Source organism: Vigna radiata, chromosome 5, assembly GCF_000741045.1.
Source record: "Vigna radiata var. radiata cultivar VC1973A chromosome 5, Vradiata_ver6, whole genome shotgun sequence".
Taxonomy (NCBI): domain Eukaryota; kingdom Viridiplantae; phylum Streptophyta; class Magnoliopsida; order Fabales; family Fabaceae; genus Vigna; species Vigna radiata.
This window is the reverse complement of record NC_028355.1, coordinates 26652491-26667836: the sequence shown is the minus strand read 5'-3', so window position 1 is coordinate 26667836 and position 15346 is coordinate 26652491. Positions and strand designations below refer to the sequence as shown.

Here is a 15346-nt window from a genome sequence, read left to right as displayed (position 1 = left end):
ATTTTGTCGTATAATTTCATTACTTTTGAATTAAGTAGGATAATCTAGATGAGATATTTAGGAATAATAATATCATGGTACACTTTTATATTTATTTGACACAGAATATAAAGGATAAAATAATCTAAAAAATGTAAAATTTTGTAGTTTTTCAAAAAAATAAAAATAAAAAATAAATAAAAATAGTATCAAATAAATATAAAAAATTTAGACATATGAAAAGAATCATTTCTCATTTTTATAAATATAGTATACGAACCATTAATGTGTCGTAACCATTAATGTGTCGATACTGTTAATTCAACAACAACATAACTAAGTGATTGTGAAAATTAAATTACCTTCAAACATGAATATAAATTTTTAAAATAATAAAAAAATTTACATTTAATTTCATTTTATTAAACTTATAGAATTAAAAAAATTGTCTTTATTTCACATGATTCAATTGCTCATTTCCGTTATTTTCCACTTATTTTATTTCTCAGTTTCCATAACCACGGTTAAACATATTAAGATGAGAAGTTACTTTCAACTTCTCTTCTGAGAGCATTTTTCATTCTAATCCACGGTTGTTTCGTTCCTTCTTTTATTTCTGAGTTTCCATGACTATGGTGAAACAAAAGGTTAAGATAAGAAGTTACTTTCAACTTTCTCTTATGAACACTTTTTCCATTCCAATCCAAGAGTGTGAAGAATAAGAGCTCCAATCACACCACCATGACGCACCTTTCTCCATCGCAATGTCTCACCCTGTCAGAGTCGCCGTCATCGGCGCTGGCGTCGCCGGACTCGCCGTCGCTCGAGAGCTCCGCCGCGAGGGCCTCGACGTCGTCGTGTTTGAGAAAAGCCACCACCTCGGAGGCACGTGGCGCTACGACCAGCGGATCGACTCCGATCCTGTCGGCTCGGATCCGAACCGGGAGGTGGTGCACACGAGCCTCTACCGCTCCCTCCGGACCAACCTGCCGAGGCAGCTCATGGGCTTTCTCGACTACCCATTTCCGGACCGTCCGGATGGGGACTCGAGGACTTTTCCGGGTCACGAGGAGGTGCTGTGGTTTCTGAACAAGTTCGCGGACGAGTTCGGGCTTGTCGGGTTGATCCGGTTCGGGTGGGAGGTTGTTCGGGTAGAGCGAGTCTCGGGGAGGAGTGACTCGTGGGTGGTTGAGTCGAGCACTTGTGACTCGGTTTTGAGTCGGGAGATTTTTGGAGCTGTTGTTGTTTGCTCTGGTCACTTCACTCAACCCAGGGTGCCAACAATTCCTGGTAAGTAGAGAATAATTGCATACTTAAGTGAAATGTGGTCGCTCAAGCGACGCCATGGTCGCTCAGCTCAAGAGACAATGCTCCTCGCCCAGGTTATGGTTTGCGGAGAGATGTTGAAACAGTTCACTTTCCACAGGGTTTCTCATTTTTGTGGTTTGTCTTTCAGGGATTGAAAAGTGGCCAGGATACCAAATTCATAGTCACAATTACCGAGTGCCAGAACCTTTTCGGGATCAGGTGCTGTAAACAGTGTTAAGCAAGACCTTTCTATATCTCAAAGTAGTATCCTAGATTCCTAGTGGACCATAATTATCTTCTAAATCTTATTTTTTTATTGCAAAGTAGTATCAGGCAACAATAACCAAATGGATAGCTGCTTCACATTAATTAGTGAGTGTTGTTGAAGCATTTTTTACTTGAAGGCTAAGGACTCTGTCTCGCTTTCTTTCTCATTGTAGATAACACAATTTATTGGGAAAAATCCAACTCCCATATAAAATAAAATAGTGACAGTGGCAAAGCACAATATATAAATCCTCACTTTATGAGTTTATTTATGGTTGAATTATGTCTAAATCACTTTGTAAGACAGTATCAAAGTCTATCTTAGATACATTGAAATGACCAATCACTATGTTATGCATGTTCCAAGAGTAAAATGGTTTTGTAGGATTAAGTTAAGTCTAAACCATTTTGTAAGAAAATTAGCTCTAATGTGTTGCTTTGATATATTTTGTTTCTTATTGCATGTATTGATTTCAATTGATGTTTTACTTCCATGCTTAATAATTAAAGTAATATCGTAGCTTTGTATATGACAAAGTATAAAATTCAATTGGATATGAAATGTATCACTAATAGTTTTTGATTAAAATATAACCCTAATAGTTTTGATTAAAATTACTAAGTATCGATACCTCCTTATTAACAGGTCGTGGTTGTCATTGGATTTGCATCTAGTGCCACTGACATCTCAATAGAAATTTCAAAAGTAGCTAAGGAGGTTCATATAGCAACTAGAAGTCCAGATGTAAAGGCTGTGAAGTTAGCAAATCATGATAACATGTGGCAGCATAAAATGGTATGCTAAACAGTTGGCAGTAGCTTCTACTGTTGCCTTTTAGTCAGAAAACATCTTATTTACATTTTTCTGCTCTTTGGACATGACATGAGAAATGGGATATTTGCTGTCCCCTAATTCATTTGGTGTCTCTGAGGAGCTGTTTTTGCTTCATTATAACTAGCGTAATATGTAGGCATCCTGTGAAATAAGTTTCATATCAATCATGTCTGTACAGGTAAAATGTGTATCTGAAGATAGGTTGGTTGCTTTTGACGATGGATCCTCTGTGTATGCAGATGTCATACTCTACTGCACTGGGTATGCATATAATATATTTATAATATGATAGGTGTTTTATGGTCTTTTTTTTTTTTTAAATATTGAACTAGAAAGGTGTTTCAAGAGATAGAAAATAATAATACTATATAGATATTTGAGTTTGTTATTTCAGAAACAATAAAAGACTGGGATAACACTGCTTTACTAATGAACTATTTTGAAATAGAGATTTGATCTTATAGCCATGACTTCATTTTAAACTTTTTTTTCAAACTTTTGATCTTCAAACCGACTTTATAATTTATTTTTTTCAGAATTGATTTGAAAATAGTTTGAAAAAGAAACCAGAGCCAAGAAGACCTATATTCTGATGTTGGTTGCTTACACCATCTATGGCTTACTTTTGACAGATACAAGCATCACTATCCATTTCTTGAAACAAATGGAATAGTGACCATTGAGGATAATCGTGTTGGCCCATTATACAAGCATGTCTTTCCTCCTGCATTGGCTCCTTGGCTCTCTTTCATTGGTATTACTGAAAAGGTAATTGGCCACAGTTTTCTCTTCTTGTAATGCCATTACTCACTGTGAAAACAATTGTTCCCATGTTGAAAACAAGAGTACATTCGACAAAGTTTTACAACATTTCCTTCCTACAACTCTTTTTTTCTTTATCTCTCTTTATTGAATATAGTAAAAACTAGATATAAGATTAATTTTTCCCTTGTGTAAAAAATAAACATAGGGTGGTATATTTATAATAAAAAAATATAGGTCAAGTCCAAAATACAAATAATGATAGAAAGGAAATAATAATAGATAGACAGAAGATAAAAGATAAAAGATAAAAGATAGGATATCTAAGATGTCTAACACTCTTCATCACATCAGTTATCCTATCTCACACTCTTCTTTCTGGTCTCTCCTAGATTTTAAGAATTAGATGTATAATCAGCATTAGTCTCAAAAGTATAAGTTCAAAGTCTACGTATACTTGGATTTTTATCATCATAAAAAAAAGCCATGTCAGAAAATTTACCAAAATTATATTGCTTGTATGTTGAAATGTATATAATTTACTGTGATCAGGACATCATCTTCGAAATGATGGAGTTGCAATGCAAGTGGGTAGCACGTGTTTTATCTGGTAAGGTCCTGTTACCAACTGAAAAGGAGATGATGGATTATGTTGAGGAATACTATCAACAAATAGAAAAAGATGGATTTCCCAGACACATGACTCATTACTTGCATTTTAAAGAGGTACTTCTCTCTCTTTATCTTTTCCAGTAATATTTGTGGGATGAGTGCTGAAAGATCTTTAAGCATTCACAAGCGTGTGTATGTTTTAGCAGTTTTGAAAAGTAAACCATGTAGTCTGGTAAGATTTATCTGTAGCATCAGTTTTGTCATAAATTGGTCTTCAAATACTCTAAATGTTTCATGAACATTGATTTGGTTGTTACTCTAAGTATTGAATCTTGTTCAGTTCTAAAATATGACAACTTCTTTGGTAGAATCCTCCAATGTTTTCACATTGGAAAATGCTAAAATGTAAAGTAGTTTGTGAAACAATATATAACTTTTCTTTCTTGATCATGTTGTAGTTGTCTTTTTTTCTCTTCACTCATTTGCACCCTTTATTGGTAAAAATATACTCTTTCATAGAAAGTCACATACTAAATGGTGTTTCTTTTCAAAATTTCTGTTACCTTTTTTCTTTTAATGAAGGTGCCAACCATTAACTTTCTGATTATCTTTCACATTTTCAAAATTTTCTTCTAGATTGGCTATTGCAATTGGTTAGCTGCTGAAGTAGGTTTGCCTCCTAGAGAGCCCTGGAGAGAGGAAATGTATTTAGAGAGCATCAAACCTTTATTACTTGGCACGCTAGAAAATTACAGAGATCAATGGGATGATGCTCACTGGAATGCAATCATCAAAGATGCATCTCTTACACAAAAATGAAATAATGTAGTAATTTCCCTATAGAAGTATTGTAAGTAATTTCCTTTCTGAACTTAAATTACCAGAAGTTTGGTGTTAAATCACATGTTGAACACTGTAAAAGTAAAACTGTAAAAGTAAGACGATTAAGATGACTTTTTTTGGGGGGGGAAACGAGTTTTATAGGTTCTTAGATCAATTATTCCTTCTGCCAGACTATCCCGTGGAATTTCTGATACCGACTTTGGAATTTAGATACCAAAACGAAAAGGAATTTAATTATAGAAGAAAATGAACTAAAAGGAAGAGAAATAAAATAAAAGGTATATTATAAGGATACTAGTTACTGAAGCTTTTTTTCTTTCAAATTAGTTCAGAAATAAAAATGTTACAAAATGGTTTGTAATGTAGATAAGACAATGTAATGGACATAATTGGTAAAAGAAGACATCAAAGACTATGGAATATGCTTCTTCTTTTTTTTTAATTGAGTAGCGCAATTCTTTATTATTTAAGAAGATTAGTATTTATAAATTGTTATTTTAAAATGGTAATATATAAAAATGAATTTAGAAAAATATTAAGAGTGTGTTTGATGGAGTTAATAGGCTAGTCAAAGAGGTTACTAGCTAGTTTATTGATTTTTTAGTGTTTATGAGAGTTTTTTTTTTTATTTAATTAGTAATTCGATAGAGAGATTCAAAATGAAAAAAATGCTCTTGTACAGTAGTACCGATTAAGAAAAGGGACAAGTTTAAATGTTCCAAGAATATTTTGGAATGAATGGTCATGGAGTTTATTTTTTATGTGTTAGTGAATGAGAGTTTAATGTATGCTTAAATTTGTACTCGGCTAGATATTAATTTTGTTATTATGATGTTAGGTCGATATCAAAGTAATTTTAGAATGGATTACTTGAAAGTTGTAAAGAAAGTTTTTAGATACTTGTTAGGTATCAAAGACTACATGTTCATATGTAGAATGTGCAAAACGTAAGATTATTTTAAAGTGATTGACTACTCATATTCAGACTATGTTGATGTATGGATTCATAAAAATTCACATTTGTTAAATAGTGTTTATGAGAGTTTTTATTTATTTAATTAGTAATTTGATATTTATATTTATTTTTATGATTTATTTTGGTTTTTATATATTTATTTACTTGTCATTTTAAACTTGTCTTTGTGACTATTATTCGAATTTGTTTATGTTTTGATGGAAAATTTCTCATACGTCAATACATATACTGTTTTTATTTGTTTTCGTTTAAACTTCTAAAGTATATATAGTTTATTAGTCAACCAAATAATATATATATATATATATATATATATATATATATATAATTGTATGATTTATTATATCTTTGAGGGTGAAGTCCATATAATATATGGTTTGGCCTTTTTGTGATATGTCTATAAGCTGATGGATGTGTCTATTCGTGTATCTAGTAAATCCTAAGTTTTGGGCTTTCGACCGTGCGATACGGAAAATAGGTTCTCTTTGGCCTTGTGTTCGAAAAGAGAGTGACATTCGAGTACTGCAACTTTTTTGTATGGGGGGAATGATGTTTTGTCTAGTCTCAGGTTCATTGCTGAGTATAGTATCTGGTGCGTGATGTGCCGACATTTTTATTTTGTAAGTCCTTATGGTGCAGGAAAACAATCCTTTAGTCACGAGGGTGGGACGACTCGAGCAAGTTTGTTCGGAATAACAAGTGTGTGAGATTGGGTACAAGAGATAGATTAAGGTTCTTCATGATAATGTCGGGAGGTTTGTGATGACGATGTGTTTGGAGACCGTGTTGATAAGGATGACATCGATGGTATGGTTATGATATGGTTGGTGAAGATGTTGATGACGAGCATGTGTAGAAATGATGATGTTAGTATGGATAGCGCTATAGATGAATGTTTGTTATTATGTTATGTTTCTTTGTTATGTGTATATTATATTGTTATTGGTTGTGTTAATTGTAGCTTGCCTATATTTGTTTGTGTGATGATCGTATACCTTTGGTTATACGAGAGCCGAGAATGTTGCAAATGCTCTAAATGCATGATAAAGATGCTAGATTGAAAAAAGACTTGAGATTATTTAAAGTTTGTGTTTTAAATTTTAGAAGCAATGTAATTGGATTTATTTTATTTTTTATTTTATTAATTTCATAATTATGTAATTAGATCATATTTTTGGTAAAGTTAAAATTTTGTTTTAATTCTACACGTTTTAAATGTTGAAGTTTCTAATTAATATTGCATTTCGTTCTATAAGAATTTTGAAACATCTTAACTTTAATTACGATTCGGGACATCTTGAATTGGGGTGTTACATTTTATACTTTCCCGAAATCTTGTGGGAAAAGTTCACATGTGTCATTTTTCATTACTCTCCTTGTGAGTCTCGACAAAGTTGACCTTTGGTACAACTGTGAAGAGTTACCTTTTTCAGTGTTTCTTAAAAGTCTTATGGACAAAGATCACTCCCCATTACTTCCCACAAGTCTTATGAGAGTGTCCACCTTTCATTGAGTCATCATCACACAACATACATTTACATGTCATTACAATCATAATATGTAGCATTTATTCCAAAATTTAGAATCATAAAAGGAAAAAAAAACTCCCTTCAAAACTTAACCATATATTTATAAATCTAATGTTTCTAAAAGATTACAATATTTTATTCTCATTTATATTATCTAAAAATAATATATAAATGTATATAAAAATATCTCATAATATCTTATGATATATTTTAATTTGTAATAATATTTAAAATATTAACTAATATATAATAATATATGATAATATTTTTTAATTAGTAAAATTTTTAAAATTTCACAAATTTCACATTAAGGTCGAGCACCGAGAAGTTCATCACCTCGAAATCCACCTCTAGGAGATAATTGTAACAAGGAGAGAGACTTTAACCTAACTATTGTTTTGCCACCAAAGATAGTATACATTTTTTGTTATAGAATATAAAGACAAAATTGATACATATTTTATAATAAAAATAGAATATGATTTTAGTCAATAATTTGACAGTCGAAAATATATTTAATCAAAATTTTAACCATAATTGACTTAGAACTTGTGTAAGTAAATATTATCTCAAGTCTTGTTTAGATAAATGTACATAAATATTTATATAAAAAAAACTTTTCATTAACTAAACTTAGTTTACATAAATTAAACTTAAATTTTTTAAAGAAATTAATATAATAGAATTTTTATAAATTAATCTGCAAACAAGTTATTTTGTTTTCTTACTTTAGTTACAAAAGATTATTAAAGGCGACCATTAACCACAAGCCACCCTGAAAATGATGTAAATTAATCATTGGTAGGAACTCTTTGAATTTGTAGACAGTTATTTTAAATAGAAAAAAAAAGAATATTATGGTAATTTTTTTTTCATAAACATATAATTGATAATTGATTTAACAGTTTTCGGAATAATTGAATAGACACGCTACTATCATCTTTTTCTCGTATTGTTTTCATGGCCGTTTCGAACTTCTTCCCTAACCTCCAAATTTCCCCTCAATTTCTGGTGCCCCAACCATTTTCCCTCGGATTTTCCCGCACTTTCCCTGTTGCGACTCCTCTATGCAGAGCTTTCCGAGAATGGCGCGAGTACGAGGAGGCGGTGAAGCGGAAGGACCTTGCCGGAGCTCTGAGGTTCCTGAAGTCCCTCGAAAGGGAACGCCAAGAGCCGCTCGTAGACGGCGTTTCTCCGGCAACTGAGTTGGCTCGGCTACGGTTCCTCGAGTCGGAACGGTTCGGGCCGCAGAGGGATTGGGAGGTTCTAGACACGTGCTTGAACGCTGACGACATGAAGCTTGTTGCTAACGCTTACAAGTTCCTCAAAGATAGGGGTTTCTTGCCCAATTTCGGCAAATGCAGAAACATTGGTGAGTTTTGGTCATCTTCTTTTCCGAGATAATATCAGTAATTACTAGTAATAAATAATGTTAAGATAGTTTTGCTTCTGCTTAATTATTTATATAGTTAGTGTGTTTATAAAAACTTCCCTTAGCCACGGCACTTGCATTTTAATACCCGTGCGTTTCCTTTTATTCTATTTTAGTCTCTAGGTTGAGGACTGAGGTTAAAAGATGATATATACGGGGAGTAAAAAGGAATGTTTTATAGTACAGAGAATAACACTTTGTTTAGATTGGGTGATAGAAAGTGAGTGAGTTGAAAAGAAAAAAGAAAGAACTGGAGTAGAAAATGAGATTGTTTGGATTGAGATAAAAAAGGTGAAAAGAGGAGAGATCTGAGTAGACAGTTTTTAAGTGTCTGTGGTTAATTTGATAAAATACAAGACAGATGGTAATTGGTTTATTTAGGCGACGATTGTGCTGTCCTTGTTTCCATATGATGTTAAATTACACATGGTAGGAATAAAGAGCAGGGTGATTTGGTGAAATAGGAATTTCGTTTCATACTTTTAGCATGCATGCGTTAATAATGGATTATTTCCCACTGAAATCGGTGATTTTTTAGCAAGAAAACTCACACAATCAATTATATGAGCACACTAAATGATATTTTCTCTAAGACTAATAAATCCTAATATTCACTATTACTATATTTACAAGATTCTAACAATTTTCTATAATCATTCTAGTGAAGGCTTTTCATGCACTCACTAACAGGTGTTATTTTTCCTTTATCTTCTCTCCCCCTTTTTTCTGGTGTCTTGTATAGTTTTGGAGGGACCGAGGAAAGTGACACCGGATGTCTTGAGCTACTCAACTGGTTTAGAAGGTACAACTATGAATTTTTGACACAATATTTTCCCCTTAGCTATAAATTACTAAAAGTGCTTTTTTAAGTTATGTTATGTTGTGACGAGTAACCTTTTATACAATTCTATGCTGCAGAAAAATGATTATACTTTATAACTTTTCCTTTCTTTTGGGCAGTGACTAAACTTGCTCCCAAGAAGTGGGGTCTTTCAGATGGTTCAAATATTGTTTTGGCTGCATTTCTTGGTGCGGTTTCCTTTCTTATAACACAAGGAATTGACCTCAGGCCCAATCTTGCAGTGGTATTGGGTCTAGCCACTGCAGATGCTATATTTCTCGGCGGTACTTGTTTAGCTCAAATCTCAAGTTACTGGCCACCATTTAGGCGCCGAATTCTTGTTCATGAAGCTGGACATCTAGTAACAGGTAAATAGTGTTGTTTATTTTGATGGATTTTAAAGGTCACATGTGGGGTTATACAATTTGGATTATGTTTGATTAATTGGCTACCCGTCTTACAAGGTCCGTGATATGCAATTTCAGCTTACCTAATGGGTTGCCCAATTCGGGGGGTGATTTTAGACCCTATAGTTGCAATGCAAATGGGCATTCAAGGACAGGTATTTTTTTATTCAAGGATAGTTTATTTTTGCTCTTAATCTTTCATTGTAGTGTACAATTATTTGTGTGTTAAATATGATTGAATATTTTTCATTCATTATCTTACTTTGATTTTTGAAAATTGACTACATTGATTGGTTAATGCATCGGAGAGTTTAGTGATCAATCTGCAGTGTCTTTGATTTTGAATGATTTGTATTTGTTTACACTTGTACAGTTACAAGTACAAGTCTTGTTTTTATTTCCTATTTTTCTACTGTAATAGTTTTTTTTTTTTTTACATAATGTGCTTCATTATGTACTTGTATTGTAACAATAAGAAATCCTGAATCTTTAAGGCCTTGTTCACTTGAGTGGATTTGAGAGAGAGTAATTGAGAGGATTTGAAGGTAATTTTTTTTGTTGTTTATTTGAATAGATTCGGAGGTAAGTGAGAGTAGATTTGGAAGTAAAATTTGTGAGAATTAGTGTAGGATTTAATTTATGTGACAGATTAAAAAAATTTACTTCCAAATTCACTCTTACTTACCTCCAAATCTATTCAAATAAACAACAAAAAATTTTATCATCAAATCCTCTCAATTACTCTCTCCCAAAATCACTCAAGTGAACAAGGCCTAAGTCTTTCTTTAATTGTTCAACATCATTTTACTTGCAGTAAATCCTTGTTTTTCAGGCAGGGACTCAATTTTGGGATGAAAAACTTGCTAATAACCTAGCTGAAGGCCGACTTGATGGTACAACTTTTGATAGGTATGTATAACATTGCAACTTTTAGTTATAGTGATACATTAGAAAGTTTTAGACATTATGATGATGAAATTTCTGAGTAGCTTGAATGAGTTACTCAGCTGAGATAGTATCTATTTGCACTAAAAAATTGTGTTTACAAGTATGATTTTAGTTCTAAGTATAATCATGGTATATTCTAGGTACAAAAAAAACTCTGCATAAATCTGAAAATTAATTGCTACAAGTTCCAATAGGGGTTTAGCTAGTAATTCCAACAAATTTAGAACCATATGGATAACATAGCTCATCATCCTCTCACCTCATTTCCTGTCTTAATAAATACCATTCCTACAGCCTTTTTATGCCAAGCTCCAATACCTAGGCCTTAACATTTTGTGGCTACACAATACAACTTTCTGACAGTGATACAAGAATCGCAAGTGCACGATTATCATCAACTTTCTGACTGTGCTTTTGGCTTTGTAATTATTTCGATTTAATGTGAATTAAAAGGAAAAGAAGTTAATTGAATTTGGGTATTGATTGTGAAATGAAGAATTCAAGGAGAAAATTAAGAATGGAACTAGGAAAGCATATTAATTGGGATAAAATTGATGTAAGAAAACTTTCAGGTTCTTGCTAATTCATCGATTCCTTGAAGGATTAAATCTACACTTGTGATGTAAATCTAAGTTCCTCCCTTTTAGTTCCAATGATTAGATTCACTTCTTGGTCCTTTCCTAAGCATTTATGACAATGAAAAATGATTGTTAATCGCTTCACAAAGATGAAAACCAATAGAAGAGAAATCAGGAGGAGAAATGAAAAGAAATTGTAGAAAAAATAAATTAAACTTCAATATTCGTCAACTTATGCCTTAATCCCATAATCATGACACTACTCACTCATAGTCATGGAAAAAGTAAAGTATCAGAAATGTCAAACCTAGAAAAGAGAAGAATCCTTGGTCTCCTTAGGCATCTACTTAATAGAGAATAAAATGTAGAATGCCTAAGCCTAGAGAGGAATAAACTACTCAAAGACATTGGGCAAGAGAGTTATGGGCCCAAATTACAATTAAAATGTAGAACAAGAAAGCCTAGAAAGAAGTCATGGGGGTGACATTTTTCTGCCACGGGCCATGGTCATTCCTGTGAATGTCATGGTTGGACATTTTGCTATTGAGAAAAATAAGCTTTCAGAGAAGGTGACGACCTTGCCTTTAAAATAATGGTTATAATAAGCTTTGAGAGAAGGTCACAACCAGGCCTCTAGATGCCATGGTCATGCCTAATGAAAACTTCTATAATTTGTTTTTTCTAACATCTTTCTAATATCTTGAGACTTGAGCTTCCTCAAAGAGTTCTTGTAGCTTCTTTTCAATGGATTAAGTCCTCTTTTGACACAAAATATGTGCCTACAACACAAGCATAGCCAAGGATGAACCTGTACTAAGAAAAATTGGGAAAAATAGAAGAAATAGTTACAAAAACGAAGTCCAAATATGCAAAATATATTACTTTCCACTCTAAATGGCAAACACATTAGACAACTTAATTTCCATATGCTGAGGGCTTACTAGACACATAATAGAAATCCTTTACTCTACATCCCCATACCATATGATATAGTCATGAAAGATCACCACCATATTTTTATTTAGGCTTAACAAAGATCTTTGTTGTATCTTTTATCTTCAGACTCCTTGTTAGGGTTAATATCGGAAATCCTATTTCTTTTCCTTTTCATGTGTCTTCATCCTTTGTTTAATTCTTATCAATGAGAAATATATGCAGAATATAATGAGATTTTCTTCTCTTCTTTATTCTGGGAGGAACCTCTGTCCTCGAATTCTGATATCTTATTCCCATCAATAACTGTAATGGTGAAGTTAAATAATTTTATTCCTACCTATAGGTTCTTCAGGTATTAATTCACTATTCCTGTTTCAATTCTGGTCACTATCCCAGTAGGCACATACAAACTTGTCTTCTGGCCCATTTAGCCCTATGTTGATGGACATATGAAACATAATAACTTGTTGCTGAAAGTTTTGGACCGAGTCCTCCTTCTCCACCCCCCATCCCAAATTTTTTTTCCAAGTGATACTGGTGCTTTATGTAATGCTACCAACCACTAACCAATGGTTTAGGTACTGCATGGTACTTTTTGCTGGTATTGCAGCTGAAGCGCTTGTATACGGTGAGGCAGAGGGTGGAGAAAATGATGAAAATCTATTTAGAGGCATCTGTCTTCTTCTTGATCCTCCGTTGTCAACAGCTGAGGTCTTTCCACAACTGATACATCTGCTCTGGTGGTTTATATTTTGTGATATTAATATTTAAACTTTGACATTCTTGTATTTGGGCAGATGTCCAACCAAGCAAGATGGTCAGTTTTGCAGTCATATAATTTGCTCAAGTGGCATAGAGCTGCGCACCGAGCTGCTATTAAAGCATTGGAAAGCGGTGGCAGCATGAGTGTTATAATTAGGAGTATCGAGGAGACTCTGTATTGTAAAATATGAGCCTCAGAAGCTTATACATAAGAAACATTTTCTTTTTCAAAGTTGCTTACAGGTCAGCACTATATAGCATTCACACTTTCTATTTAAATCTTTGAAGTAATTTGTTGTGTTCATTTTCTCTGGTGCAGGGTTCTGAATATGGATCTGACGTGACACTGCTTTTTCTCTGTATGTACTACATAGCATATATTATGCAGATGGTCCACATACGTTACGCCTTGTCTACCAAAGCAGACATCAATTAAAGGAATAATGTCTGTTTCAACCAGTGACCGTTATGTTCCGAGGCTGGTCCTAACTTGCACCGAACATTGTTAAATGAATGATACCAGTAGAGACAGTCATCGTGAGAACGGTAGCTTATCTTCAGAATAATTCTGAGTGTTACACATGATTGTGTAATTTTTTACCTGCATTATTACCTGTGCTAAATTAATCACGACTCTTGGCAAATGCTTTGTACATAAATGTTTCTAGAAATCTGGCTTTCTGGATTACTGAGTTTTAATTTTGTATCTTTTCTTCCCTCTTCCTGTTCCTTAATGGGAACCCCTGGTCCCAACTCTATGTATTATTATCGTGTTGTTGAAAATACAGCACTGGTTCATCAAGTTTCTCAAATTTTAGGTTTAACCTCCCATCTCTCCCCCAAGGAAAGTCACACTATAACATTACATTGTAACAGTGCCCCCTCCATTCCTAGGTTGTCAGTTCGATTACTAAAAAAGATAGCAGTAGATACGTTTTTTATCCTGTGTTGGGTAAAAACGCTTTAATATTTCCGACACAACATTAAAGAATGAACGTGTCAACTGTGTACATTTGTTGTTGGTGAAATAAGAATACATGAGATAAATTACAACCTTCAAATCGAAGAATCTGAGAAGGCAATAAAAGGAGTTCCTCTTTTTCTCTTCATTATGGTTTTGGCTTTCCTCAGAGAAGAAATGAGTGTCTTGGATAACAAAACGTTGGCACTAGTGCTATTTATCTTGCATATTCTCTTATCAGTTTTCTTGTTCCCTCTTTACTTGCAACCAGAGCCCCCTGAGACAGTTCTATGTTTAGGTGCCATCCCTTGCTTTGTCTTGGTTTATGCTACCATGGCTTGGCAACCCAGTAGGTAGGTACATGCAAAGGGCTATTTGTTACCATTTGAGATTGAACTCAGCGAAGGAAACATGTTGATCAGCACTTGACAGTCGGAGAAAACTGGCTGCTTTTAGCTGTAAGTTCCTTTTCCTTTTGTTTTATTTTCTGTTACGGATAGATGACATATGGTGCTGTACGAAGGGCTTCGTAGGTTGTTAAAATTAGGTAAGGGAAATTTTTTCTCACACCCATTCTTTTTTGTTTTTTTATAGTACTGATCTCTCTGCAATGAACAATGTATTCGTGTTTGATTGTGTTCTTATAAAAGGTTGAGATGTACTCATGCTCTTTCAATTTGTCTACTTACACTCTTCAAGCCAATACGTTTCCGAGTACCTTCGCCTACGTGTATGTGAGATTGTCGAATATCTGTAGACATCTCTTTGCATTGAAATTGCTTTGAAATAAGAGTTACGACAAATTTAACTAACAGTATTTACAATTTTCAAACTTCACTTCTATAAAATTTAATTTTGTGATGTTTATAACATTATGCAGAGCCGCCACACTTACAAAGTGACGTTTATCACGTTCAAACAGACATTGTGTTGTTCATTGCATACTTTATTCTTTTAGTTCCACGTCAATTAACTATGAGATAAAGGTTATATAAAAGGTAAAATATACTTTTATTAAAACAATTATTGTGAGATTTTGGTCCCTTAAGTTTTGTTTGAAATCAATTACTGTGTAGTGGTGCTGACAATCTTTTTGATGTAAGACATTGACGTGGCAATGTGTAGAAAATTAAATGAAATGGATATTAATTTACTCTTACAAAAATATTATTAATTTACTCTTACAAAAATTAATATTAAGAATTGAAAGATATGAGAGAGTAAGAAAAAAATACAAAGAATTATATTAATTTACTCTCACAAAAATATTATACTAGGTTGTTTAGTCACTTTGGTTACATCAATATACTAATTTTTAACTTTTATGCGATTATAAAAAAAAACAAGAAAATTAATACGTCATAACAAAT

The 15346-nt window shown here is 33.2% G+C and overlaps 2 protein-coding genes across 5 annotated transcripts; both read left to right on the top strand.

The window, feature by feature from the left end:
• The first annotated feature begins 591 nt into the window (after positions 1-591).
• On the top strand, positions 592-6642 carry LOC106759694 (flavin-containing monooxygenase FMO GS-OX-like 2). Of its 3 annotated transcripts, none has more exons than XM_014642999.2 (7): positions 592-1269; positions 1436-1506; positions 2201-2350; positions 2568-2650; positions 3022-3157; positions 3704-3877; positions 6222-6642. In XM_014642999.2, exons 1-7 carry the CDS (start codon positions 744-746, stop codon positions 6276-6278), a joined length of 1197 nt encoding a protein of 398 aa, XP_014498485.1. In that variant the 5' UTR covers positions 592-743; the 3' UTR covers positions 6279-6642. The 3 variants fall into 3 exon arrangements, with proteins under 3 accessions (XP_014498485.1, XP_014498486.1, XP_014498483.1); XM_014642997.2 differs by lacking the exon at positions 6222-6642 and adding an exon at positions 4400-4754 and having other exon boundaries at positions 594-1269; XM_014643000.2 differs by lacking the exons at positions 2201-2350; positions 6222-6642 and adding an exon at positions 4400-4754.
• A 1385-nt stretch (positions 6643-8027) lies between these two features.
• Positions 8028-14958, top strand: LOC106759725. Of its 2 annotated transcripts, XM_022781244.1 has the most exons (9): positions 8028-8483; positions 9286-9345; positions 9504-9752; positions 9870-9946; positions 10624-10700; positions 12832-12964; positions 13051-13258; positions 13335-13561; positions 14275-14958. In XM_022781244.1, exons 1-7 carry the CDS (start codon positions 8072-8074, stop codon positions 13204-13206), a joined length of 1164 nt encoding a protein of 387 aa, XP_022636965.1. In that variant the 5' UTR covers positions 8028-8071; the 3' UTR covers positions 13207-13258; positions 13335-13561; positions 14275-14958. The 2 variants fall into 2 exon arrangements, with proteins under 2 accessions (XP_022636965.1, XP_014498531.1); XM_014643045.2 differs by lacking the exon at positions 14275-14958 and having other exon boundaries at positions 13335-13817.
• Positions 14959-15346: the final 388 nt, after the last annotated feature.

What these genes read in the sequence shown, in the direction of transcription:
- LOC106759725 (XM_022781244.1), top strand. Translation starts at nt 8,072, where the DNA reads ATGGCCGTTTCGAACTTCTTCCCTAACCTCCAAATTTCCCCTCAATTT. An exon ending in CTACTCAACTGGTTTAGAAG is followed by an intron (nt 9,346 to 9,503) that starts GTACAACTATGA and finishes TCTTTTGGGCAG; the next exon opens with TGACTAAACTTGCTCCCAAG. An exon ending in CTCCGTTGTCAACAGCTGAG is followed by an intron (nt 12,965 to 13,050) that starts GTCTTTCCACAA and finishes GTATTTGGGCAG; the next exon opens with ATGTCCAACCAAGCAAGATG.
- LOC106759694 (XM_014642997.2), top strand. Translation starts at nt 744, where the DNA reads ATGTCTCACCCTGTCAGAGTCGCCGTCATCGGCGCTGGCGTCGCCGGA. An exon ending in ACATGTGGCAGCATAAAATG is followed by an intron (nt 2,351 to 2,567) that starts GTATGCTAAACA and finishes ATGTCTGTACAG; the next exon opens with GTAAAATGTGTATCTGAAGA. An exon ending in ATTACTTGCATTTTAAAGAG is followed by an intron (nt 3,878 to 4,399) that starts GTACTTCTCTCT and finishes ATTTTCTTCTAG; the next exon opens with ATTGGCTATTGCAATTGGTT.